Source organism: Metarhizium robertsii (assembly GCF_000187425.2).
Source record: "Metarhizium robertsii ARSEF 23 chromosome Unknown MAA_Scf_3, whole genome shotgun sequence".
Lineage (NCBI taxonomy): Eukaryota > Fungi > Ascomycota > Sordariomycetes > Hypocreales > Clavicipitaceae > Metarhizium > Metarhizium robertsii.
The window spans coordinates 3,436,238-3,462,179 of NW_011942171.1; the positions used below are offsets into that span (position 1 = coordinate 3,436,238).

General features: G+C 50.7%; 10 protein-coding genes across 10 annotated transcripts; 5 read left to right on the forward strand and 5 right to left on the reverse strand.

The window, feature by feature from the left end:
* Positions 1–1,246: 1,246 nt before the first annotated feature.
* MAA_03397 (Thioredoxin-like fold protein) lies at positions 1,247–2,419 on the forward strand (the record flags this gene model as incomplete). Its single annotated transcript, XM_007821395.1, has 2 exons — positions 1,247–1,492; positions 1,568–2,419. 2 exons carry the CDS (start codon positions 1,247–1,249, stop codon positions 2,417–2,419), a joined length of 1,098 nt encoding a protein of 365 aa, XP_007819586.1.
* Positions 2,420–2,617: 198 nt separating this feature from the next.
* Positions 2,618–6,932, reverse strand: MAA_03396 (peroxisomal biogenesis factor 6; the record flags this gene model as incomplete). The annotated part of the gene is made up of 3 exons (XM_007821394.1): positions 2,618–3,230; positions 3,297–6,678; positions 6,761–6,932. The coding sequence occupies 3 exons, from the start codon at positions 6,930–6,932 to the stop codon at positions 2,618–2,620; spliced, it is 4,167 nt and encodes a 1,388-aa protein (XP_007819585.1).
* Positions 6,933–8,062: 1,130 nt separating this feature from the next.
* On the forward strand, positions 8,063–10,129 carry MAA_03395 (sterol esterase; the record flags this gene model as incomplete). Its single annotated transcript, XM_007821393.1, has 1 exon — positions 8,063–10,129. One exon carries the CDS (start codon positions 8,063–8,065, stop codon positions 10,127–10,129), a length of 2,067 nt encoding a protein of 688 aa, XP_007819584.1.
* A 1,312-nt stretch (positions 10,130–11,441) lies between these two features.
* On the forward strand, positions 11,442–13,423 carry MAA_03394 (uncharacterized protein; the record flags this gene model as incomplete). Its single annotated transcript, XM_007821392.1, has 6 exons — positions 11,442–11,568; positions 11,619–12,091; positions 12,155–12,298; positions 12,357–12,776; positions 12,847–13,021; positions 13,089–13,423. 6 exons carry the CDS (start codon positions 11,442–11,444, stop codon positions 13,421–13,423), a joined length of 1,674 nt encoding a protein of 557 aa, XP_007819583.1.
* Positions 13,424–15,195: 1,772 nt separating this feature from the next.
* Positions 15,196–16,085, reverse strand: MAA_03393 (uncharacterized protein; the record flags this gene model as incomplete). Its single annotated transcript, XM_007821391.1, has 2 exons — positions 15,196–15,940; positions 16,063–16,085. The coding sequence occupies 2 exons, from the start codon at positions 16,083–16,085 to the stop codon at positions 15,196–15,198; spliced, it is 768 nt and encodes a 255-aa protein (XP_007819582.1).
* A 1,030-nt stretch (positions 16,086–17,115) lies between these two features.
* Positions 17,116–18,099, reverse strand: MAA_03392 (atp11; the record flags this gene model as incomplete). Its single annotated transcript, XM_007821390.1, has 1 exon — positions 17,116–18,099. The coding sequence occupies one exon, from the start codon at positions 18,097–18,099 to the stop codon at positions 17,116–17,118; it is 984 nt and encodes a 327-aa protein (XP_007819581.1).
* Positions 18,100–18,623: 524 nt separating this feature from the next.
* Positions 18,624–22,403, forward strand: MAA_03391 (uncharacterized protein; the record flags this gene model as incomplete). Its single annotated transcript, XM_007821389.1, has 6 exons — positions 18,624–18,711; positions 18,773–18,910; positions 18,961–19,026; positions 19,081–19,667; positions 19,719–21,341; positions 21,393–22,403. The coding sequence occupies 6 exons, from the start codon at positions 18,624–18,626 to the stop codon at positions 22,401–22,403; spliced, it is 3,513 nt and encodes a 1,170-aa protein (XP_007819580.1).
* A 267-nt stretch (positions 22,404–22,670) lies between these two features.
* MAA_03390 (microsomal signal peptidase 25 kDa subunit) lies at positions 22,671–23,456 on the reverse strand (the record flags this gene model as incomplete). The annotated part of the gene is made up of 3 exons (XM_007821388.1): positions 22,671–23,012; positions 23,071–23,354; positions 23,420–23,456. The coding sequence occupies 3 exons, from the start codon at positions 23,454–23,456 to the stop codon at positions 22,671–22,673; spliced, it is 663 nt and encodes a 220-aa protein (XP_007819579.1).
* A 391-nt stretch (positions 23,457–23,847) lies between these two features.
* On the forward strand, positions 23,848–24,803 carry MAA_03389 (uncharacterized protein; the record flags this gene model as incomplete). The annotated part of the gene is made up of 4 exons (XM_007821387.2): positions 23,848–23,894; positions 23,957–24,351; positions 24,411–24,572; positions 24,625–24,803. The coding sequence occupies 4 exons, from the start codon at positions 23,848–23,850 to the stop codon at positions 24,801–24,803; spliced, it is 783 nt and encodes a 260-aa protein (XP_007819578.2).
* Positions 24,804–24,882: 79 nt separating this feature from the next.
* Positions 24,883–25,724, reverse strand: MAA_03388 (RNA polymerase III subunit Rpc25; the record flags this gene model as incomplete). The annotated part of the gene is made up of 5 exons (XM_007821386.2): positions 24,883–25,105; positions 25,184–25,334; positions 25,396–25,492; positions 25,557–25,655; positions 25,713–25,724. The coding sequence occupies 5 exons, from the start codon at positions 25,722–25,724 to the stop codon at positions 24,883–24,885; spliced, it is 582 nt and encodes a 193-aa protein (XP_007819577.2).
* Between the last annotated feature and the right edge of the window lie 218 nt (positions 25,725–25,942).

Sequence of the window (25,942 nt, forward strand, 5' to 3'; positions counted from 1 at the left end):
TTTTCGGTTTCCGTCTAATTTCCTGTTCGAACATCGGCCCATTTTCATCATTTGATCCCTGCTTGATGTTGGATGTTTTCAAGGTCAGTGAAACGTGCCAGGTACGTGTGACGCTTCTCTCGCAGCATGGCAAATTGGGCGTGTTTGAGCAGCCGCCGACCTTTGCCATGGCCAAGAGGTGGTACATACACCTTCAGCCACCCATCCTCATATTCCAGGAGTATGAAATTAGATGGCAGCATTGTTTGACGTGTGTCGTGCTGACGGGCCGAAGAGGTGCATTCCACCGGCATTTCAATGGCTGGCATCACTTCGGTGTCACGCCGTATCACTTGACCTCGTGGCATCGTGGAGAACCAGTTCCGACAAGTTGTGACGAAGCGTTCCGCGGAGACGCTCCAGACAAATATTGACACCCAGCCGAGGCACCCTTCATGCATATTGGGGCCAGATGGGATTGAAGAGAGACAAGGTGTAGTCATAACGCCCATTAACAATCAGGTGTGCGGGTTGCCGCGGGCCCCTTGTTTCCCAGAGATGTTTCTCAGAGACGGTGAAATCGCATGTTGACAGCTCGACGGCAAATGGAGCTTGGATCAAGTGATGCTGCTTAGTCATCAATCGACAGTCCTCCAGCGGCTCATGCACAAAGGGATTTGTTTCGTTGTGCGCATACCTCATGGATAACTTTGAGTACATCGTTCCTTATGATGTACCGAATGCCGGTTTAAAGAATGCACATGTTGCAGCGACCTATTAGTATTCAGATGTGTAGTTCGGTAGGTACCTACGTAGGTAGGGAGACAGTTTCATTGCGAACTCAAAGTTGGTGGGCACGGGACGCACCCTCTAGAGCTGATTACTCCTTTCTCGCCGCCACAACCAGCTGGCATCAGAATATGAATCTTCTTCTCAAAATAGTCTGCCTCGAATTCCATGCCGTTCTGCATTATTGATCGAGTTGAAACCGCTCTTCAGCCACGCACGGTGACACATAGTCTGGTTTCGGTTTCTGCCCCGCCCCCGCAGTTAGGCTACGAGAACACTTGAGCTTCCTGATGATTGTGCAACCCCTTCCTTGTTCTCCACTGGAAGGACAGCATATGCATCACCTGCGGCAATACGGTCGTGGCCACAGGCGAAATAAACAGAAAAAATACATCCTCAAACCTATCAGGCAATCTAGCTGCTATCTAGAGACTTCATTGCCTTGCCAAGCCTCCCTATTGGGCCAGCCGCAGCCACCATGACGACCTACTCAACCGATCCAGCTCTATACATCTTCACCTCCCTCACCGCCGGTTCGTCACATATCGTGACGGCTACATCGCGACTAGAGACTATCTTGCGAGCCAATAGAATTCCTTTCAAGGCAGTTGATATCGCCACGGATGAGAAGGCACGCATGCTCTGGGGCCGAAGGGCCGGTAAGGATGAGGGTGGCCGTCTGAGGAAGCTCCCTGGCCTGGTGCAGGAGGGCTTGGTATTAGGCGTAAGCTTGCTTCCCGTCATTGATTCTGTGTTGCCCCTTTACCTTCCAATGGCTAATTCATCCTTCCGCCTTTAGGATCTTGTCGAGATTGAGGACTGGAACGAATATGGCGAACTCAAACAACACGTCAAGATTTACTACGACGAGCACACAATCCCCAATATCCATAATAAACCTCCCGAGCCAGCGAAACTTTCAAAACCGGCTGCGAAGCCCGCTGCCGCTAGTAACACCACCGTTGCTCCCAAGGCTGCACCGCCCATGCCCGAACCTAAATCTGGCCCGGAAGCTGCCACAAAAGCCAAGCATGGCCCGGCCGAGTCCGGCAAGGAAACCACGCTACCGATGCGGACCGTCGCCGATGAAGCTGCGCAGAAGGCAAAGGAGCTAAATCTGAAAAGTCTTCGCGAAAAAGTACATGGCACAAGGGTGAATGATGGCTCGCTAGAGTCGTCGAGTGAACCCGCCATAGCAGATTCTAAATCTAGGACCGAGGATGGAGAAAAGACGACCGATATCAAAGAGCAAAAGCCACCAGGATTACAGTCTCCTACCAGTACCGCTTGGAAGAACAAGTCTGGTGAGGATTTTCTTCGCGAAACTGTGCAGAGCCCAACCAGCGGTAGGTGGCGACCAAACTCGGTAGATGCGACCGGTGTCAAGACCCATAACGGGGCGAGGGTCGTGGCTGCCAGTCCAGAGGAGATAAAACAGATTGAGAGAGAGCAAAAAATAAAGGAGGAGCCAGAACTGGAGGGGGGCGATGAAGACAAGGATAAAGTTGCCCAGAAGGGAAAAGGTGATCTAAAAGATGGCGCAAAGAAAGACGAATCTAAGGAAAACGAGGACGAGGATAATGAGGACGATGAAGAGGAGAATGAGAAGGGGCGGAAGAGGAGTGAGAAGGCCGAGAAGTCGGGCAAATAATGACAGAAATCAATCAGAACAGCGAGCACTTCAGTTTTATACGAAAGTAGCAGAATAAATGAACCTCCAGTTACAGGTCATGACGTCCTCAAATTTTGACTCAAGTAATGAGATGATATACATTTCCTCCATAAGGGCATCTTGCAAGAAAGGGTATTGTATCAAACACAATGCTCTCACGCCACGCATCCCTGTTATTTAGTACAATCCGTCGTCATCACTAGCAGTCCCGTCTTGAAACCCCATGACAGCCTTCCCTTTACCCTTTGACCGACCATTGATGGTACCAACGGGCGTAGCGTCCGAGTCGTCATCATACTCGTCATCGCCGTCACCATCTAGCGCAGGAGCTTTGCCTTTACCCTTGCTTGGTGCAGGCAGCTTGCCATGGGCCTTGGCACTGAGCTTGCCCTTGCTGGACGCTCTATTCTCCGACATAGCGACGCTGGCTTTGGGTTGCTTATCACGGCTTCCCTCAAAGGTTGCGCGGACTTTTTCGTAATGCGCTAGTTCGCCGGCGCTAACACTGGGAATCAGCTCGTCGTTGGCGGCCAGGAAGTCTGCTTCCGTAACCATGACGGCGATATCTTCCTTGGTAGCGAAGTGGTCAAAGAAATAGGCCGTGGAGATTTCAGATTTACCCGCGCGCTCGGCGTTGATGGCACGGACTTTGGCATCCACGGCAGATGATTGCCGCGTGACTGCTTTGAGCATGGCGTCGCTGCATAGGGCGTAGAAATCGGCACCTGTGTATGTGAATGGCAGTTGTTGGGCAACGTTCCGCAGCGAAACTGAAGGATGAAGCGTAAATCTATATCAACACGTTAGCTATATGCCAGGTCTGTAATGATGCCGGATGAGACATTGGGATACTCACTTTCGGGTCAACGCTTCCAAGATGGTTTGCTGCTTTTCGTGAGTGTCAGACACTCCTAGGTAAAGCATCTTGTCAAATCGGCCAGGACGAAGGAGAGCTGGATCCAGAAGGTCAGGTCTGTTGGTGGCTCCAACAACAAACACACCACCTGCGTCATCTCCACCAGACATGCCGTCAAGTTCGGCCAGAAGCTGGGAGACGATTCGATCCATAACACCGCCACTATCACCCTGATTACCTCTTTTTGGAGCAACGGAATCTAATTCATCAAAGAACACAACACAAGGGCGAGCGTCCCTTGCACGTTGGAACACTCTCCGTACATTGGCTTCAGACTCACCAATGTACATGTTAAGCAGTTCTGGTCCCTTAACACTGAAGAAGTTGAGACTGTATTCTGTGGCAATAGCCTTTGCCAACAGAGTCTTACCGGTGCCAGGTGGGCCGTAGAAAAGGATACCTGATCTCTTCTTCATGCCCTTGGCGAAGAGTTCGGGGCGTTCCAGTGGCAATTGGATCGTCTCAGTGACTGCATCCTTGACGTTGCTGAGACCACCAACATCATCCCAGGTGACATTGGGGATCTTGGGTGCCCCAATGGAATCGGAGAAGTTCTTACGGGCAGCTTCTACAGCGACGTCAAAGTCCCCAGCCGTGAGAGACCGGGCAATTGGACCTCCTGCAACTTGAACATCTCGGATCGTAACAACAGTGTCGCCGTTCGTGTTCTTGGAAGAAAGTGCTTCGAGTCGCGCATGCTGAGCCAAGGATGCCCGCTCAACAACATCAACTAAGTCGCCAGCGACCAGTGCAGCGGTCTTCAATGCGACTGAATTCAAATCAATCGTCGGCTCCAAAGTGACACCTCGGTCGTCGACTACGTTCCTCAGAATTGCTTCACGTTCTGATTCATCTGGCGCCCCCATCTCCAGTTCATGCGTAAATAAAGCTCGGACACCGTCTGGAACTTGATCCACCTCATTCGTGGTTGCGATGAGAACTCGGGTATCTTCTAGAATTTCTTTCATTGTAGCCTCGATTCTATCAGCAGTGAGAGCCTCGACGTGCTGGATAAGAAGGGCACAACAGTCTGGACCGCAGCTGCTAGCTCTCTCAGCACGCGTTCGGAGGAAACCTTCTGTCTTGACGTCACTTCCACTGCCGCCCCCTTCACTCAAGATATCATAGGCGTCGATGGTGTACGTATGAAGTCCGATATCAGCACAGGCTGCCATAGCCAGTGTAGCTTTGCCAATGTTTCGATGGGTGGATGTTAACAAAATGGCAATTGGAGGCATCTTGAGATGGATTGCCCTGGGGCTGGTCCCGGCCGCGAGCAGTTCGCGAAGCTGCCGCCTTAAGGGCGAGACAAACTTTTCCCTCTGATCTGATACAGCTAGCGGACTAGCATCAGATGAACGTCTTGGGGCTTTCTTTAGCCCGAGATAATATGGCCAGGAGCTCTGCCCCATTCCCGGTACACGGCTCGTCTCAAACCCAGATCCGTGCATACCGACAGTCGAGCTGTCAATGCACGTCACCGAGCCCCAGAAAGCCTCGGCAGTGCCGTCCTCGTCTTCGTCAGATTTTTGGATTTGAATATGGCCGACCTTGAACCAGGCAACGCTGTCAATCCGCGTAGACGGTTGGCCGGGTCTTGCCTCACCAGTTGTTAATGCCATCACGTCATCTACCTCTGAGCCTCCAGCGCCAGTAGCTTCCTGTAGTGCTCGTCCCAGTTGAGCATCGACTGGCACTGCAATCAGATCTCCAGACCGTACCAGGCGAGTTTTTTGAGCAAAGTACCGTTTCAATCCGCCCAACACAGCGGTCTGGTAAGCTCTTTCAGCTGAAACGGGAGTTCGAATGTGGTGAATGGCAATATCTTTTGCGTAGGGCGGGTGAGATGCGCTGGTGAAGCGAGGGAGAGTCCCTTTGCCTTGGTAGGCAGATCGTTTAAGAGCCGAGACACGCAAGTGCGTAGCACCGTCCAGATTAGCAATCAGAATAGGTGATGCGTATGCGGCAGGACTTGTAGGTCGCTGTACTTGAGATTCAAAGAAAGACATCCTCCTCTCGCCTGCTCGGGAACTCGGAATCCTCGTAACTGGTCGTTGAGAATAGCCTTCTGGAAGGCCAAACACTCGGACGGGGCGCCAGTTTGATGCTTCGGACTCCGTGTTGCCAAAGCTGCCCAGTCCAAAAGCACCGAATCCGTTCAAAGGCGGCTCTTCCGCCACCTCGATTCGAGCCCAGTCACCGGAAAAGCATCCAATTTTGGGCAAGGAGGTCATGTCGACATATATTCTCGCTTCCTCATCATCCTCGGGGGCTGGCTTTGGGTGAAGCAAATCAGAGGGGATGGGTTTCACCAATCCATGTGCTCTAAAAAGTCGGCCTCTAGGTCGATCAGGTCGAGCAGTAGCAGAAGTGAAATTGGAGAAGACGGAGCCAGGGGTTGCGACACCGTTTGTTTTTCTGCCGCGGAGTGTTCCAATCGTCATTGGAGTGCCGGGCTGCATCGTGCCGAGTCCGCTCATATTCGTAGTGGGAAGCATTGGAGCCTCGAGAGTGATCATTTCATCCATCGAATCGTCGGACAGCTCGTCTTCCTGCTCCGTCGCGGACAATTCCGTCTCCGTTTCGGTCACAGTCTCGTCGGCTTTTGCATCCGTTCGATAACGCTCTTCTGCTGCTGAGAAGAATTGGTCTGTATTTCCGTCCTCTTCCTCCTCGCCCACACCATTAAGCCGATGGCTAGCGGCCATGGATGCCGTCCCTCGGCTGTGTCTTGTGTGTCTCCCGCGCATGAGAACGATTTTCGTTTCGTCGGTCAAGATACCTTGCGCGACTGGCTCACATAGCATAATTTTGCCCGGATTTGGTGGCACATGAGTAACATGATGTGGTGCCAGCGGCAGAGCAAACAGGTCGCCGGCGTGCGCAACTCTAAGACTACTAAGAGACGATCGGATGGCAGTGATGAGTCGCTCCTCGGGCGTCATATTGGCAACATTCTTCCCTCTGGGATTTTTCGGGTGATCTCTGAAAAATGTGCCTTCGCCATTCTCCAAGCGTTTCGTCGACTCGCTCTCCAAACTAACAAATACGGTCTCGAGGGGTATAGGAACCACATCCAATACCAGTACCTCTATGCCGCTTCGGCTATGACTAGACAACTTGGACGGCGCAACTTCCTGCAATGAGACGGCAAAGCTCTGAAGGGCTGAAGATGAGGGGGAAAATTGCACCGTGGAATGAGCCAGTATAGAAGATCGCACGACGGGGACGACAGACCAGGCAGTCTCGGCTGGCGCGGCGTTGGGGGACCATGGAGACAACGCGATGTGGTATGTCTGGTCTGGGAGGTCGTCCTCGGAGCCTGTACGTGACACACAACATGTCAGCAGTGGCGCAAGACAAGAGTGCAGAGTAGATGAGTCCGCGGGGCATCTATAACATACCATCTCTAAGGTGCGGAAAGAGGTCAGAGAGGAGATCTTCCGATATGATGCCGACGTCGCTCTTGATACGGTCATCGAGAACAAGTCGCGCCGAGATGGCCGGCTTGTCCTGCCGCCGCCTACGCATCGTACTCCTCCGCAATGTAGCCCTCGCACCATCGGGAACCGCCATATCTTGGATGCCGCTGCGCGGTTGCAGGTTTCAGAGCCGTCAGAGCGTGATGGGAGCTTGAAACCGAAATACCGTCTGGTCAAGCTTGTCCACCCCGCAATCACAAGACCATCGCGCGCAGGCACGAGCTTCAATGCGAGGAGTTTTGTAGAGCTGGACGAGCTTCAGAGCGCGTTTGGAAGCCCTTCCAGAATCGAACGCAACACTCAATGGCTTGGTGCAGCGGAGTGCTGCAAAGGTAAGGGACACCACAGAATTGAGGTCGCAAAAGTCATCAAGCTCGGTCAGCTTGCGGCAACGGACGGGCTACCAGCTTCCGTTGGCGGCTCGTCGGGTCACGGACTCGCGGCGTACGTCCGCAAATCAGGTAGGCCTCGGCTTCAGTGTCCAGGCGCAGGGGTTTTCGAGGATCCACCAGCCGACCACTTCCACATTGAACTTCAATTCCAGGCTCAGTCGTCCAACCCCTGAGATTGGGATGACCAATGGGACACACCGAGGTCAGCGACTGTCGGCGCGTTTGCCAAGTTCTCCTGGATACACCATACGGCGAACATGAGGCTGGTTGTTCTGGATTTTGCGATTTTAAAGTCGTTGAGGGCAGGTGCAGTCGACAGTCGAGGACACAACCACCGTTCCTTCCGCCAGCCAGATTCCTCAAACCCCACGCCTCTCCATGTCATCTTGTCCAAGTATCCTTTCAACGTTACTATTGCCAGGCATACCTTTGATGGTACTAATGCTCAGCACCACCCCTTTAAACACCAGAGTCCAGACTCAGCCTGTAGTCCAGTCCCGCCTTTCACAAGGCCTAATGCACAGACAAGAATCCAAAATGGACTAATTTCACATGTCTTGCGTGGCTGACCCCACGACTCCCCCACAAGCTTTGTATCATCGCGCATGGAGAACCCCGGTCAGCAGTCGAGGGGGATGAACGTGACATTTCAACTCTTTGACCCTCTCCCTGGGGAGCCATTCTTCCTGAGAGCGCAATTGTCAAATGCTCTTACCAGTATAAGTCTCCTCCCCCCCTCTTCTGTTGTGTATCGTGCACTTCAGTATGCCAAGAGAACAACGCACCTGTACACGATCTGACGTCGCGTGTAAATTGCCAATGCCAATACCACATGGCGAAACCATCGAGAGCCAAGAAGCCTAGCGGCCAAAAGGTATATAGAGCGCCAAGTCATGAACTAACGCAACTTGGGGTTCAAACCAAAGGCCAAGCTGGCAAAACTACGCAGCAGGATCATACGGGACGGACAGGGTCAGTGTCCATGGCTGCAAAAGCCTTGTTTGCCGGTCCTGCCTTGAATTCTCTTCAGAATAACGGTAAATTGCCGAATTTTCCGTTGAGAGCCACGACCAGAGTGGCGGATGAAGCCAATGGCTTTGTGCCAGATGGTGAAAGCCATGAAAAAGGCGCAGAAGTAGAGCATGCTGAGGCGCCGTCTTCTCTCAATAATGGAGTTCCGGGGTTGCAAACGTCTGCAAGACTTTATTACAGTGCAGATGAAGAAACGCGTCCAAACAACCAAGATGATCATTATCCGTCACAAATCAACCCATTATTTCCCCCGCTGCCACTCTACAGCCATCCCTCGTTCAAGACAAGGCTGCAATACCTTGTTTTCAGGTTCTCGGCTGCAGTTTTGAGCCTTTCATTCCTCTGTTTCATTGTGGTTGGTTCACTGATCACAAGTATCCCGAAACTGATCAAGAAAATCATTTACAAGTCGACACAACGAGACGTGAGAAAATTGCGACCTTTCTACGAAGAGGAACTTCGTAGAGCAGACATTCGCAAACAGAAGCAAAAGGCTTGGGATCATCGAACCTCGGCTGAGAAGATTGGCGGTGATCAAGAGGGAACTGCTGATGAATATCCACCGACCGAGGGAGGCAGGGACAAGATTGTCTGTGATGTTGGATACTACGCGCGACGAGTAGGACTTGATGTTGACATGTTCAAAGTTCGCACGGAAGATGGTTTCCTTATCGACCTCTGGCATGTATACGACCCAAAAGAATATACCATACTGAATACCGATGCCGAGACCTCTGATACAAATAGCCCCAGGAAGATGTTAAGGCCCGGTGATAAGAAGACAAAATTCCCGGTGCTTTTGATGCATGGTCTGCTGCAAAGTTCGGGAGCTTACTGCAGCAATGACGATGATTCTTTGGCATTTTGGCTCTGCAAATCCGGGTTTGACGTCTGGTTAGGCAACAACCGATGCGGATTCAGCCCTGATCATGAGTCTTTGTCTACAGCCGATCCTCGTATGTGGTGTTGGAATATACGACAAATGGGCATTTTCGACTTGCCAGCGTTGACGGCACACGTGCTTGCAGAAACTGGCTTCGACAAACTTGGACTTGTATGTCACTCGCAAGGCACGGCCCAGACCCTGATTGCTCTCTCCAAGGATCAGTGTCCAACGCTCGGGGAGAAGTTGACGGTGTTTTGTGGCCTGGCTCCAGCTGCCTACGCTGGACCCGTCATCGACAAATTCTACTTTAAATTTATGCGGAAAATTTCCCCGTTCTGGTTTCAATTCATATTCGGAATACACGCCTTTATACCATTCATGATGCAAATGCATTCATTTATGAACCCCACAGTATTCGGTTGGCTGGGATACAAAGTCTTTTCCTTTCTTTTTGACTGGTCCGACGCAAGATGGGATCGGGGGTTGAGGAACCGTCTCTTCCAATTTGCTCCGGTATATGTCAGTGCAGAAACCATGCGGTGGTGGCTCGGCCGAGACGGCTTCGCCAGGCACAAATGCATCCTGTCAACGGAGGAGGTTCTTCGATTTGAAGAGCAACAGGACAACAATGGCTTGCACAATGGCTCATCACCTGCAAGTCGTCAATGGTACAATGAACTCGCTCCGCCCTTTGCAATGTGGGTTTGTGGGAATGATCAGCTGGTCGATGGCAAACGACTTCTGAGACGGTTTACCAGTGGGCAAGAGCCGCATGTGAAGATGATACACAGCAAGGTGATAGAAGACTACGAGCATCTAGACGTCATTTGGGCCATCGACGCCGTGGAGCAGGTTTTTGTCGAGATTCGCGAAGTTCTCTGGAAAACATGCCATGCCCGAGACAGATGCAGAGTCCCAGAAGGCTGCGAGGCGATACCTGCATGGGCTCCAGAAATAGAGTCAACGACAGCCGTCATATGAGGATATCAACGGTATTTGAGTGAGGGATATGCATGACACGGCATGGTGAATGATGCAAATTAAGCAGAAGGCAAGTCAAGTCAAGTAATACAGAGTGGTATAGATACTAGATACACGATATACGTTCAGGCCATCAATTCACAAATATAGCGAATGACAGTTGATGGGGGATTGGGAATAGACATACATACGAAGGTCTTTGATAGTTTGATTGGGCATGTTATTTCCTTGATACCAGGATTTTTCTCTTTAAAGCTAGTCTCTTGTATCATAAAAGTTTTTCGCTGTTGACACCGGCTGTGTGGTATCTTTTACCTTTTGGGTCTCGTTAGCTTCAACCTTTGAAGGTTGCAGTTGTGCTATTTGGCATTTCAACAAGAAACTCAACCTCCTCGCATCATTAGTTTGCTCCCACGCAGTCGGTGCACCGCGATGAATCACCAATCGTGCAAGCGACTTTTTCGAGTTTCGTTCTCAGCTACCCTAAACACCCGAAACGAGTTTCACCGCGGCATGTGTGGAGTTTTGCGGTGGGTGGCAACCAAGCATTAGAATTCCACGGGAAAAAAGTCCGGTGACATCACGAGGGCGGCAGCGAAGACGCCAGGCCCTTGCAACAAATCTTTCCGTGCTGAGCCCGTGCAGCCTTGTTCCCCGCACAATGCATTCGACGTTACGGGATCAGCTAAATGGAGTTTGCCCCAATATTTCTAGGTCTCCCCAGCTTCCGCGGCAACGCCATCAGGAGTTTGGTCCGGTTTTCCCCCACGGTGTGGAGCCTCGAGCATTTCACCTCGGTCCAGGACGGGGCTTCGTATCATGACGGACCATTGACAAGTTGGATAAACAAATGGTGGTTGCATTGCCCACAGCCCGAGTGTCGGCTTCACCGGCGCTTCTCGGACGGAAATAAACAGTAATCTGGCACTGAGAACCACCAGTGCAGTATTGGGTAGATCGGGAGCGCGGAAGCCGGCATTGGGGTGGCCCTGGTCGACGTCTCTTTCGAGTTTCGACTTGATAGACGGCTGGTTCGTGGCCTCGATTCGTCGGCGTTGTGGTATTGCGCCGTGCCCGCGGTGGCTTGCCGACTACCCTTTAAATCGCCCCTGGGCCCCTGTTGCGACGAGTCGAAAGCTTCGACTCCATATGCTTTCATTCAGGCGTGGTTTGCGATTCCGAGATTTGTGCTTGGGTGCTATTTACGATTGTGTTGTGCGGCACATTGCTGTTTAGCCCTGCTAGTAGAGACCATCGCGGTAGTAGACTTCAGATTTCCAAGACACCATCAGCCTTTCACCAACCAGCAAAGATGCCTATTCAGTCAGAATGGACCGTGGACATTCCCGATATTGACGTCTGGTCCATGTATTTCGAGCAGCCAAAGGAATACCCCGATAACCACGGTTCGTTCCCTCTACAGCTTGGCCCTGGAGCTGGTTGGTGAATCATATCGAGGCCGCCTTTACTCACAAACACGTCTCTCTAGTTCTCTTTACCGATGGTGACACGGACCGCTCATACACGTTCAACGACATCAAGAATGGCTCGATCGCGTTTGGCAAGGGCCTCAGACACATGTTCAACTGGAAAAAGGGCGATGTGCTTGCCCTTTTCACGCCCAACTGCATAGATACACCCATTTTGACGTACGGTCTTCTCTGGGCCGGCGGCGTCTCGAGCCCTGCCAATCCAACCTACACCGTTGACGAACTTGCGCGCCAGCTACTCGACTCCAAAGCCGCAGCTCTCGTCACCCAAAAGCCCTTCCTGAAGACGGCAGTACAGGCTGCCCAAAAGGCCAAGATCCCGCTCGACAAGGTCATTCTCATGGGTGACGGGAGAGACGAGACGGGTAAATACAAGCACTGGACTGAAATTACAGCACAGGGAGCTTGGTTCCAACCCAAAAGAACCGTGCTGGATCCCAAGAAAGACCTGGCTTATTTGGTGTACAGCTCTGTACGTTGTTGCGTGGCCATTTGCGACTCGGACCTTCATCGAGACTGACTAACGATGTATTAGGGAACCACTGGCCTGCCCAAGGGCGTTATGCTCACACACTCCAACGTCGTCTCCAATGCGTACCAGACCTCACGGCTCGATGCCAAGGTGCTGAACTGGGATTCGGACAGACACCTGGGCGTGCTGCCCTTCTTCCACATCTACGTAAAACCGCCCTGGCCACGAAAACACCAAAAATTCCCATCTACTAACAGCCGCGTAGGGGCTCTCCGTCATCATGAACGTCACGATGCAGACCGGCTCTCAAATGGTCGTCCTGCCCAAATTCGACCTCGAAAAGGCGTGTAAACTCATCGAAAAGCACTCCATCACATTCTTGTACGTTGCGCCGCCGATTGTGCTCGCGCTGGGAAAGCACCCCATCGTGGACAAGTACGACATGACGTCGATCCGGTGGATCAACTCTGGCGCTGCGCCCCTTGGCGTGGATCTCGTCGAGGCAGTCTGGAAGCGCCTTAGCATTGGCGTGAAGCAGGGCTACGGGCTGTCGGAGACAAGTCCGGTGACCCATTCACAATTGACAGACGAGTGGTGGAAGTTCCAGGGCTCCGTGGGACGTTTGGTGCCGCTGGTCGAGGCCAAGATTGTGGATGAGAATGGCAAAGAGCTGCCCAGAGGAGAGGTGAGTTTCATTCATTTTTTTTTTCCGGGCGCTGTCAAAGTCGTACAGCAAGCAGTGCTAATGGGTATAGGCTGGTGAAATCCTCGTCAGGGGCCCCAATGTCTTCCACGGCTACTGGAATAGACCTGACCTGAACAAGGAGACTTTCACGGAAGACGGGTGGTACAGGACCGGTGACGTGGGATATGCCTGCAAACGCGGCCACTTTTACATCACCGACCGCATGAAGGAACTCATCAAGTACAGTATGTGTTTTGTCCTGTCCCCAAGTTCCCTTCACTGTTTAAAGAGGGATGTGCTTACACAAAACAGAGGGTTTCCAAGTGCCGCCCGCTGAACTGGAAGCCAAGCTCCATGGCCGCGAAGACATCAACGACGTCTGCGTTGTTGGCGTTTGGGACAACGAGCAGCACACCGAAGTGCCGCGTGCTTATGTCGTCGTACGCCCCGGCGTCGAGGAATCCGATGAGCTGAAGCAGGACATCATCAACTGGCTGGGCGAGAGAGTCGGACCGCCTAAGCGATTGCGTGGCGGTGTGCGGTTTGTCAAGGAGATTCCCAAGTCGCAGGCTGGTAAGATTCTGCGAAGAGTGTTGAAGGATCAGATTAAGAAGGAGGAGGGCCAAGGTACTAGGGCGAAGCTGTAATGGGGAAATGGGAAAGCTGTAGGTTTATAGAGTGAATTTATTGAGCTATCTTGGGGGTTCTTGTAATAATCGCCTCTGTTGTGCGAATCTGTAAAGCAATGTCCTAAGCCTGATGGCAACGCTACCGGTCTGCAAAATTAATGTTTCACTTTTTCCCATTATTATTATCACGCCTGTCCATGCCCGCGTAGCCGTCGCCGTTAGAAAACCCGCCAATCCTTCTCCGGTTGAATTTAAAAAGTCTAGTTTTGAACCCCCTTTCATTGTCGAATGACCGAACTCTGAGAGGATATGAATTAAGTCATGTCTGTCCCGGTATCTCCGTTACTGAACATGCGATCTATAGAAGCCGTTGGTGGACAAGGATATCCATCAAGTCCATCGCAAAGTTGCCGTTGTGTCCCACAAGATGCACAAAGTCTTCATTTTCCCAAAGCCTATCTACATAGATCGCTGCGTAATGAGCAACGATTTCTCTTATACTATAAGACAGGTGGTCTGTGTCATAACAGTATTCAAGAAGTCTGATGATGTCAACAAGTCTCTGATCATGTAGCTGAAAGCTGATCAGTGATTGATGCAACTTATATTTTGCTAACACGGCCAATGAAGAGTATGACTTTCTGGACGAAAGATATATGTCGACATGCCGTTTAAAGATGTTCTCGTAGCTTTCGTACGGATTCGGGTTTGGTCGTGAATAGTGAGCCACATTGGGAACAAGCGCCTTCAGGACGGAAAGCTTAGCTTGGAAGCTGTTGTACAAAACCTCATGACAACTGTTGCAAGGCTTTTTCTGCTCGGCTACTTCGGGGCTATCGTCTTCATTGCCGATACTGCACTTAGCGACTGGCTCGGGGGGACAGCTATGATCGTTGCTGTCGGTTTTGTGAGTCGCCCATATGGGCTCAGGACTATCGTAAGTTCCTGTATATATGTACTGAAAAAATACTTCAAATTCCGACTTGGTACCCTGAAATGAGAATTCAACTTCCTTATTTGGGTTGGCATTTCTTCGTGCTTCTACTCGTGTTTTGATATGAGGAAACCGTTGTAATAAGGCGTGCTCATGAATTTTGCATGTTGTTGTGTCATCTGAGCATTTGAACACTATTTGTTCGAAGGAGGGGACACTGCTCGTCAAATTAGCACTTCGAGCAACGTAGCCAAAGGATGAGCAACGCACTTGGTAAACGTGAACTTTGCCTCGGGCGCCATGGAAAGCTTTTTTTCTCGTAGAATGGAAGTCACTGAGGGTTAGAGAGAAAAAAAGACATTAAATAAATGTTTAATGAATGAGCACCAAAACGAAAAAAACTCCTCCAGGTGAAACGCAGGATATTATATAGCACCTGGCATTTTTGCTGCCAGCTGTTGACAATGCCAGGCACTGCACAAGTGCCCACCTTGACCATGAATTTAATTTGTATGACTTATATGGATGGAATTGTAAATGGGGAAAATTTGGTGGCTGGGTGTCCTATAGAACTTTGGCATGCGTCAGATTCGTTATTCGTCCGGTAGGCCAGTCACAAACAGCATCGATGTAAGAGACCTCACTACATCACAACACATACATGAATACCCAGCTCTAAAAACTGGAGAAGTTTCACTTCATGTTCACATTGTGCTCACTTGAGCTTACTTTTCCATATTTCAATTACGCTACACCTGGCAATCTCTTCACTAAACACCACGAATCACCCCCTTGCTGCCTCACCCCCAAGACAGTAAACTCAAATCCTGCAATTTTCCAACAAACCACAATCCACTCAAGCACTGTAATTTATAATAGCCGTTATAAAGTTCTGCGAAAGCTCACAGTTAGACCCCACGAGATCCACAAACTCACGATTTCCCCAAAGCAGCTCAGCATGACACGCCGCATAGTGAACAACCACATCCCGAATCCCAGAAGCATGTTCATTCTCATAGCACATCTTCAGTAGCTGCACCACGTCACCCATTCTTTCTTCAAACAGCTTAAAATTAATCAGCGTCCGGTGAAGCTTATCGTGAGTCAGCCTCATCAGCGGCCGCAGCGAGTGTTCCTGAGCCAACGCAAACAGTTTTGCATGACACAGAAAGACATCAACATAGCTCTTCTGCGGAATAGTGTTGGGCTCTACGGGGATGGATTCCTTGTCCGCGTCATCGGACAATGTGTAGTTCAGGCCTTTGAATAGGGTCCACAGAGCGTCGCGGTCGAGGGACGCCACGCCGGTTTCGACTCGGTCATGGCGGAAGCGGGAGTAGGCCGCCATGGAGAACCAGTTTCGGTATCTTTGGGGACCCTTTGTCGGCTTCTTGTTAAGATCAAGCGTGGCACCCGGTGCCTTGTAGTCGCCGGAGTAGAGGAACTCGGCAAAGCGGCCAAAGGTGGCTGTGTCGATATGCTGCCACGCAAACACGTCCTCTTCGGGACAGTATCCAAGCAAGGTCCCGCCAGATCGTTCCACAAGGTCTTCCGGGTCCTGCCAGACCATCAGATTCGGAAACCATTGGCAGATTGCACCGCTGTGGAGTGTGAAGCGGTGTTCATCGCATCCGACTAGAAAGGTTATTAGGGCAGAGGATGTGACTCTGCAGGTCTGATGAGAATCACAGCTGCTATTTAGGTAAGGGGGTTCAAAACTCACGATTCGTAACACGTCTGGATCATTTTGGCCTTGTCAACAGAGGTTGGTTGATGTTTGGATTGACTTGGAATACCGGGAATGAAGTAAAAGCGGGAAATTCTCTGTTAGATGCAAACATGCTAGTAATCAATGGGACGAGAATGAATGTGAAGGGAGTTTAGCGGAACAGTCGCAGGTAAAATTTCCTCTGTCAGCTGTCTGCCAGCTGGGATCTCTCGTCTGTCTGACCAAGGTTTGTTTTCCAAGCTTATGAATCGTCCATGATCATGGGCGAGTATAGGCACAAGATGAGTTGCGGAGCTCCATCTCTACAGAAGGAGAGACCTTTATCATTCAGCTGGTCCTGTTATCATCAAGCTGTTGAATTCGAACAAGAATTGGAGTTGAAAGCCCTGGAACAAAGTTCAGTTGGCCGATTTCGCTCTTATTTCGATAAACCTAATAGCGGCAATCTATATGATGACTGAGACTGGCGATGAGAACCAACAGTGCCCCTTCATTTCATATATATGTATAAGTATATATATATGCTGCGATAACATCAAATCAAGTCTATGATAGGAACAAAATATAGTTTTTTTTTGTCTTATCCCAGTCGCAACACCACGCATGTGTGATCGACTTCGAGGCGAAAGCTCATTCACCGAATTTTCATATACATTACGAGGATCAAATAATTGTCGCCCGAAACAATCGCTCCAGGGTTAATAACGCAGGCCATCTTCAACTTCGTTCTTGTCCGAAAATATCCAGAGCTAATCACTCTCAGTACCCTATAGTTCCCACTCATTAAAAGACATAGCCATGATGTTGGACGCAGGTCTCATGGCGCGACATATTACAAGGCTCCATGTCTTGCCTACAAGACTCTACAAAGGCGCGAATCTCAGCCTGGTCTTATTATACTCCTTCGGTGGTTTACTAAGTCAGTCAAACTAGCCATTTTGACCGTAAAAGTGCCCATTCCGTCATGCCGGATGTCCAAAAGGCGTGCTACGATGATAAAACAGCTCAGTCTATCTAGTGTACAAGTTATACAATCGGGTAGCTTGTCTATCCAATCCTCTCCGCCTCTTCAAGCAGCTTTTCAACACTAAATCTAGAGTCGCCGCTCCCAAACCACTCCACCAGCTTCTTTCGTTCGTCGGCTCTCTCTTTCCTTGAGCCGTCAAGCTCGGCTTCGGTGCTTTCCCAGGCCCCGTAGAATCGCTGGAGGCACATGACAAGCCATTTGGCGTGTTCAGGTTGCACACCCCGGTCTTCCATGGTCTGCCCTTGCATCAATACGAGGCCCTTGTCTTCAGCCAAGTCGAGGTGGTGCGTCACCGTTGTGTGAGGCTGGGCGAACTCGCCGCGGGTTTTGAACTCTGCCAGCTGAGTGAAGAGCACGGTGCTGGTGTTGGACGCGGCATCGAAGGTCCACTGCAAGAAGTGAATCTCGGCCCCCTGGCTCTCGTGAGGCACAGGTAAAACGAACTGGGGCGACTTGCGTGCCATTTCCTCCATGGCCTTGTAGGAAGATGTGGGAATGACAGCGCAAAGTTTCTGTGGTGAGTTGGCGTGGCGAAGTCTCCAAACTGCTGTCAGCTCCTTTTCCGGGAGCTCACGGATTTTCTCAACGTCCACAATCTCGTCTAATGATTGCACAGCAGCTTTGCCACTTGCGCTTGGTGGTGCGGATGCTGCATTGGCGGTCTGTTGGGACGGAATTGGCCCTCGGTTCGGCTGCGAAATAGGGGTTTCCGGAGCTTGGGGGATCGTGGGAATCGGATATTCAATGGCGTCCCTTTTGCGCTCGGCATCGATTTTATCGGCATATGCAGATTTTAAGTCGTCAATGCTGCCATGTCCCTCGTTCTTGGCCTTTTGATTGAGCTTCTCGCGGTACTTGTCAAGCAAGGCTTGCGGTGGTTGCTTGGTGACTAGAAATCTGACATCATGGACCTGGGCCCATCGACGCTGGGTTTGCAGGCGCGCGGCAGACCGCAAGGGGTAGGTCGCCAAATGACGGAGTGCTGGTATCCTTACGGAAGCCATGATTTGTAAGTTTGTATCAGACCTACGGCGTTGATGCGTAGGTTGGCCGTGTCGATGCAGGAAAGATGCAAGCCAAGCGACTCAAACTTCTAGGTTGGCCTCTCGATACGATCATGGCAATGCCAGACCCGCAACAGCTCAAGAACCGTTGGTGGGGCCAAAAGTTGACCCCACCATCAATTGCATCCCGACCTCGGGCTATCAAACCTTCAAAATCCATTTCTAATATTTGGACGACTATTGGGCTACCAGTTGCAGCTCACGCTTCCGCTGAGAATATTCAAGAGGGTTCAAGGCCTTGCTGCACTGCGGACCGCGAGGCCTTCCAGTTGTCTCTAGTTGTTTGCGTCGCCAATCGTCAACTCTTGCTGCCCCTCTCACTTTGCGACTCAATACCCCAAGGAGAACGCAAGCGCATGCTGGCAGACAAATCCGTCGCATAACTCAAAAAATCAGGCATCTTTCAAAGCACAGGCAGGTTGTTATTGCCAGGGCAGCCGGTCGTGCGTCACGCACCTCAAGGCATGGCTGATTTTCGCCAGCTCGCTCTAGACTTTGTTCTGGAGGACAACAAGGCGAAATCAGTCCGCTTTGCCCAGAAAGCTGCCAAGGGTTCGTGTTCTTGGCTCAAAATGTATACGTATTCAAGTTCAAATGACTAATTTCTGGACAGAGATTGAAGCCGCCGCCCCAAATTCCAACCCTGTAGCACGATGGGTTGAGTCTGTTCAGCCATGGATGCCTGGCAGCAATGATGACGATGTGATGCGGGATGCCGGCGACACACCAGACTGGACCGCCAGATCAAGAGGTTGTGCCGCTACATTTGTTATCATAATGTTTCCTCTCGCTAATGACTAGCAGCCTTGGAGTTCTTATCCCTCACATTGCATTACCTGAAACCGGAGGCCCTCAAGCCCAGCCAGGGTAAGTTCCCATAGCCGCTGGTCGATGCACTGCCCGATATCTTACAGTGTGCAGTCAATCTCCTGGTCGCATTTTTCGGAGCCATGTTTGATGTCGATCATAAGGCTGGTATTCTACCGTCGGCGACTGCACTTTCGCGAATTATTGCCATGAAGTCATTTCACCCAAACAGTGGCAGGGACATTATTCTAAAGGTGTGCACTCTTAAAGAGGACTTCCCTCGACAGATATCGAAAACTCGCCTTGCCGTCTACGAGCTGCTGAGGTCGCTAGTCAGCAATCCAGAGGTCGCTAAGGACCTTCAGCAGCGGGACGGTAAGGATACCGCATTTATGAAGGATCTTCTTCATCTTTGTCAAACTGAGAGGGATCCTGATTGCTTAATGGTTTGGTTTGATATACTTCGACTATTTCTTTCAGAGTATTCGCCATCCAAGGAAATATTAGAGGAGATTTATGGAACATTCAAGGCGTACTTCCCCATCACCCTACCTCGCACTGCGCAGAGTGGCGTGACGCCTGAGGAACTGAAGTTGCAGCTGCGCAAATGCTTCTCATCAACTCATCGTCTTGCTTCGCTCTCTCTACCTTTTCTGATTGGTAAATTAGACCAAGGAGATGGTGTTACAGTCAATGTGAAGGTAAGTTGAAGCTGACCCGGCCCGGTACTGTTTAGCTTACAAGTGTTACAGGTTGATGTTTTGCGGACAATAAGGGCTTGCCTGGAAGAGTACAAAGACCCAACGGAATCAATCACACCATATACCAACAGAATATGGACCAGTTTGAAGTATGAAGTCAGAAACGGAGAAATCGAAGACACGATTTGGGCAACGCTGGAAGTACTGAAGGCTCTTACGACAAGACTGGCCGGTGATGACCTGCGCGACTACACACTGACCGTTACAAGAGACTGTGTAGTTGATTTAGCAACGCCAATGTATACTACCGCCGCTGGTCGATTGCTTGTTAGTGTGCTCAGCGCCAACCCAAGCGCCTTTGTTCTCATGGTTGCGCCGGCAGTTACGCACATCAAGGAGAATCTTCGTCACCCGAAATCACCAACACATAGCCAGGATCTTCTAAAAATTTTGCGCATCATTCTGGAAACCCGTTTACTACTCACAGATGTGGAAATGTCAGAACATGATAGAAATGACTTCGCGGCGGTGGATGGAGTTTTCAAGACTCTATATGCTGATGTCTACAAAGGGCCTTTGGAGCTGCTCGCAAAGCCCGGCGCATCTGATGAGGACTTCAAACTGTCTACAGAGGCAGCGCAAGGTGTTGGTGCTCTCATTGGGCAGAGGGAAGTCAAGTCCTTAGCTTCCGATGCAGGGCACAAGACTTCAGACTTGGCGTTGCTACTACCCATATCAACATGTGCTGAAAGCTGCGAGACTCTGTTTAACATTTCCACACAGCAATGGGACGAAAGGGCTAGGAGAATCGGCGCCGATGAGCTGGTCAATGAATCCGTAAAGGCTCTACAGAGGATAATCCAGGCATATCCTGGGGGCTTCCCGTCGATAGTTGCTAAGACCTCGTCTATCCTTCGACAATCGATTGCCAACCTTACGCATGATTCGTTAGACACAATCCAGTCACTGGGCCCGCTTCTGGCGTATATTGGATGCTCATCTCTGTCAGCAAGCTTAGAATTGTCACTTGGACAGTTTGTCCAAGTCGTGAGGACTATTGAATTGGAGTTGTCGGCGGCTATTGACCAGGCAACTAGCCCAATAATATGGTGTTTTTTGGTTGCCGGAATCCACTCAACTGTGAGATATTTCAATGAGGCCTGCTTAGAAAAGGATGCAAAGGCCAGTGCAGTGGAGGAGGGGACTCTATCTTTGGACCAAATTGTCGTTAAGTATCCCCAACTTTCCTCAACGAGCGCCTTTAGCGAGCCTGCCGTACCAACAGTTCAGTCAACCTTGACCTCTGTTAATGAAGCTCGTACCGACGCTTTATTGATTGGTCTTCATATAGTGGGCTCACTATATCGTCGGGCAACGCAGCCGACCGAAACTGGGGGTCAACTTGCGAAAAGCAGCGACTTCAATGGCTCAGAACCACACCAGGAACTCCGATATCTTTCTCTGCTATCTGAATTGGCTGGTTTCATTGTCCATGAACTTAATGAGTCTCAGCAGGCTTCCCTCGAGGCGGAGAAATATGCACTGAATCTCTTCCGCGGAGAAGAGGTCAATGTATCAGCGCCATCATCTTGGACTTGGTTGACCTCTGGATATTTGGGCATTCTGTCTCTCGGAATACTGGAGTCTGTGCGGCCTTCTAGAATAGCCAAATTTGTAAGTACGCCCTCGTTGAGTAGACCTCAATGAAACTAACATGACAAACAGTACGAAACTGGCGTGGCACAACAAATCTTAACTGAAGGGACAGCTACTGGTAGCTCTGTCGGTGAAGTCGCATTGCGACCTGTGAGGAGATCCATCCTTGCGATATTGGCTAATAAACACAATATTGAGACGCTCGACTCCGTCATGGCGAATGTGGCAACCAGCTTGCAAGATGCTTTGCAAAAGACTAGAGCAGACAGTGCCAACGGGTCGCTGGCAACAAATCTGGAAACTTGCTTTTCCATATTCTCTTTGATAGGAGGACTCTTCAGACGATACAGTGGCAACAAAATTCAACCTCTGATTCAGCTATTACGCACAGCCCCGAACGATGTCCAGTCCGGCTATCAGCTCGGACGAGGATTGGAAATCATCGTTGTCCCTCAGAGATTTCTAACAAAAGAAAACTTCGCTGTTGTTCGACTCCTCTGGCTCCAGAAGATCTACATTGAGCTCATCAAACCCATGCTAGAAGTCGCCTTAGGCAAAGATTCTAGCATTACCGATCCCGTCATCAGGACCAACTTCAGCATATCCGTGCTACTCATGGTCAAACACTTGGACTTTTCAATCTACGAGCAAGACGCAGACAAGATTCTACGAATCGCTATCGCTATCGCACAGAATCTCGGCATCGGACCCGACGGCATGGCTGCCTTGCAAGTTATTAAGGATATCCTTGTAGAAGCTTCCGAACAAGCGGAGGACCACATCCGCAGCCTTATCAAGATTTGTGCCAGTATTTTCGCAAACAGACAGCAATCAGCCGATCGACCGGATTGGTTGCCCGCTGAATACGGAGACGCAACTCCTAGTTTAGAAGTACAGGCTGGCTGTGGCAAGATAGCATTGGAGATTGTAGGTGGACTGCCGCGAATGTTTGAGTCTCGCCATTTGCTGGCGTATGAGCCACAGGTCCAGCGAGATTTATCAACTGCGTGTGGTCATAGGGTGCGTGAATTGAGGAGTACGGCACGGTTGGCGCGGGGTGCGTGGGCAAATGTGAAATAGATTCCAGCATATGGGGGTGTTTGGAGGATTTTGGATAGCGATTCCACGAGGTAAATGTGATACTTTATAGATTCATCGAATAGTTCACACGACGGCTTACTACTATCAGAGTTACTCATAACGAGTTATTCTCAAAGAGAATTAACTGCTTTTATACATCCAGGATAGTGCTAGCACCTGGTATCTTGATTCTTTTGCAAGATCAACGCCATGCCAACTCCTCCCCTCATCCCATGTCACAGCTCAGACTTCACCGGGCATCCTAAATCAAGCCTTTCTCCGCTTACCCTTCGACTCAGTCGCATTCGCACCCGTGGCACTACCAGTAGCCCCAGTCCCCGCCAACATGGCATCCAAAACCTCGGCATTAGCACCATACACGTCCTGTGAAGCAGACATGATCTTCTTGGGGTCCTGCTTGCCAATCGCCGGGACGGAAGTAGCCAGGAATTCCTGGAAGGGCTTAGGGACGAAGCGACCAGTCTCGTCGAACCATGACGCGAAGGACTTTGAAATTTCGAGCGTCTTTGGCTCGCCGGTTTTTTGTTCGGAGATGACAGTTACGTAGTACGTCGGGTCGTTTTTCTTTGTGTTTGTGCGGATTGTAATCTACGCTTGTTAGTAGATATCCACCGAAGAAATGAAGGCAACGTCTGGGACAACTAACCCGCTCCCCTGAAGGTGCCGTTCCTTGGTACACGGTGCCCTTCTCCACAGTCGACGTCCAAAACGTAAGGAAGCCATTCAGCAGGGTGTATATGGCAACAGCCGCAGCAGTGTAGTACTTTGTGTTTTCAAAGCCGAATTTGTAGTCCCATCCGAAACAGGCGGCTGCGATGGCGAATGCGCCGTAGCCCAGGGCCAGCCGGACGTCGGTTAGGAAGTGGGATTGTTTGAATTTGAGGGAGTTGAGGTAGTTAGGGAGAGCGTCATCGGATGTATTTTTGAGGTCTGACATGCGTTAGCTTTCGCGAATTACCTGGGGATGTCATGCTGCCATTGATGGTGGGATTTACCTGCAAGATTGTACAGACTGATTTTTTCTGTAGCCATAATTGAGGTTGAATCGGCGAACTGCTCGCGGTGCAGGATAGGGAATTCGAATCGTTGAACAAAAATACGGTACGGCGAGGTGTCCTCCAGATGACAACTGGTCCGATGTATCTAAGTCGACCGTGGGGCTGGAAGGGATCTGGAGAGCTGGCCTTAGCTGTAGCCTCAGCAAGCGGGTAGTGTGACCCCTATCGGGAAGGCGGTGGCGGCAGAAACCGAAGCTCCGCCAGGAAAGCTGATGCTGTTCTGTGCGTAATTGGCTCGAGGACCCAACTGCTTCCAACCGCTGACCACCTCCGTCTCCGTCGTTTAGGCAGTCGACGAGCGCTTAGGATCGCTCAATTTCTTCTCATTCTTTCTTCCGCGAGCTGTCGACTCGGATATATTGACGATGGCGCAACTACCAGTGCAGACCCTCCACCGGGATCCCCAGTTATTGTATGCTCTACACCTCCCGTCGCCAGTATCCAATGTCCCGATAGATATTAACAATGCCACAGCTACTGGATCCTGATCCCCATCACCGTTGTCATGGTTCTTACCGGAGTCCTTCGTCATTACGCTTCCGTCCTCATGGCTACCGCGCCCAAGAAGCTCGATGCCAAGGGCATGCGGGAGCAGCGCGCCTTGGCTCACGGCGTCACGCTCCGGTCAAACTATCACGTCCTCTCGCAAAAAGCCTTTGAGCAACGGCGGGAGACTCTGTGCGCCGGGTACGAGTCGGGTGCATACCTCAAGGAGCCGGACCGCAAGGGTCAGCCGCCGGCCAACCCGCTCACGGACCCTGGCGCCATGGACGGCATGATGGGCATGATGAAGAACAACATGGCCATGATTATTCCGAATACGCTTATTATGAGTTGGATTAACGCCTTTTTTAGTGGCTACGTCATCAGTATGTTTGACTACTAAATAGGAAAACGGTGTTTTGTGGGAAAAGCTGACTCGGCTTAGTGAAATTGCCTTTCCCTATTACCATCAAGTTCAAGAGCATGTTGCAGGCTGGTGTGCAGACCAAGGACATGGATCCCCGGTGGATGTCAAGTATCAGCTGGTACTTTCTCTGCATCTTTGGCCTCCAATTCGTTTACGTATTTCTCCTTGGAAGCGACAATGGTGAGTGTCGGTCGTCGATTTGCTGTGGCATATACGTGCTAATATCTCCTAGCCGCTAGTCAAATGGCGCAACAAATGGCGGCGCAGCAAATGCCAATGAACCCTATGGGCGGCCCCGGACAGGACCCCGACAAGCAGTTCAAGACTGAGGCCGAGAATCTGGCGGTCATTGAGCACTACTCAGTATTGGACGACGTTGAGGAGCGTCTGCTTCAGGGTATCAAGTCGTAGATTCATGCTAGATGGACAAAACTTAATGTACAAGACCTCATACCGGCGGGTGCGCCTACTAGTGCCCTCCGTGAATCTATTATGCGCCATCCCACCACAGACACGCACCAAGACCTTCACGAGCCATGCTGCCCTTGATCCTGTAAGGCGTCTTGGCCGGGGTTTCTTCCCCTTGCGTTGGTCCAGCCGGCGTCTGGTCATGCCACTCCTCGTCAATGACCTGAAAACGAACCATTTCGTGATTATCGTAAAATAGCCTATCGTCTTCAAGGTTCCAGATCCAAAGCTGCTCACTATGATTACTGTCGGCCGGTCAGTAAAACCATCCTATGCCGCTCACTAGCCCCAAAGCATCATCAGCCGTCGCAGGACACACTTACTACTCCGCACCCTGTGGCAGCTCCTCAAAGGGAATGAAAATATCGTCAAAGAAATCCGTCCTCAAGTTAATGCCCGCAGGCGTAGAGCTCCGTATCCTGCCGAGCATGACTTCGCCCTTGAACGGACGAAACACCACCATGCGGAACTCAACTGGTTTTGGTTTCGTCAGCGGACCCTTGATAGACGCGATGAGTGGCAAGTTTTCCCATACCATTGACGTTGACTAGTCCCGTCCCATGACCTATCAAGCCTTCCGAGGACCAGAGGATATCATACAGACAGATACACAGTCCAATCTTCTGAATGACCTACAATAGCTGAGTTGGCATTTTCGCTTCCTGAGTCGAGGTGGGATTGTGAGCAAGAGTGTACCTTGTTGGCATATTTGGCATTAATGTTATCTTCAATGGCGACTATGCTGTGTTTTGAAAAGTCCTCTGGAGCAATTTGCACCAGGTCTGAGATTTTGGTCTTCATAAGACGGGTTAGTAGTGGTGTTGGGTGTCGCATCGAGGGACAATGGCTTACCAGGATGAACATTGTGACGGACTTGTGCTTCAGGCTCTAGCCGCGAACAGAAGCGGATTCTCAGCTATCTAGCATATGCAATAGAGAATGCCCCTGTCCACCGGCAGTCCGCACAGTCTGTTCAATACTATTGACAAGTCTGGTCGTGGTACAGAAACTCGTTTGCGCCCAGCCAATCAGGTCATGGATACGCCAAAATTGAGAGATTGTATTCTGCCATGCAACTCCCA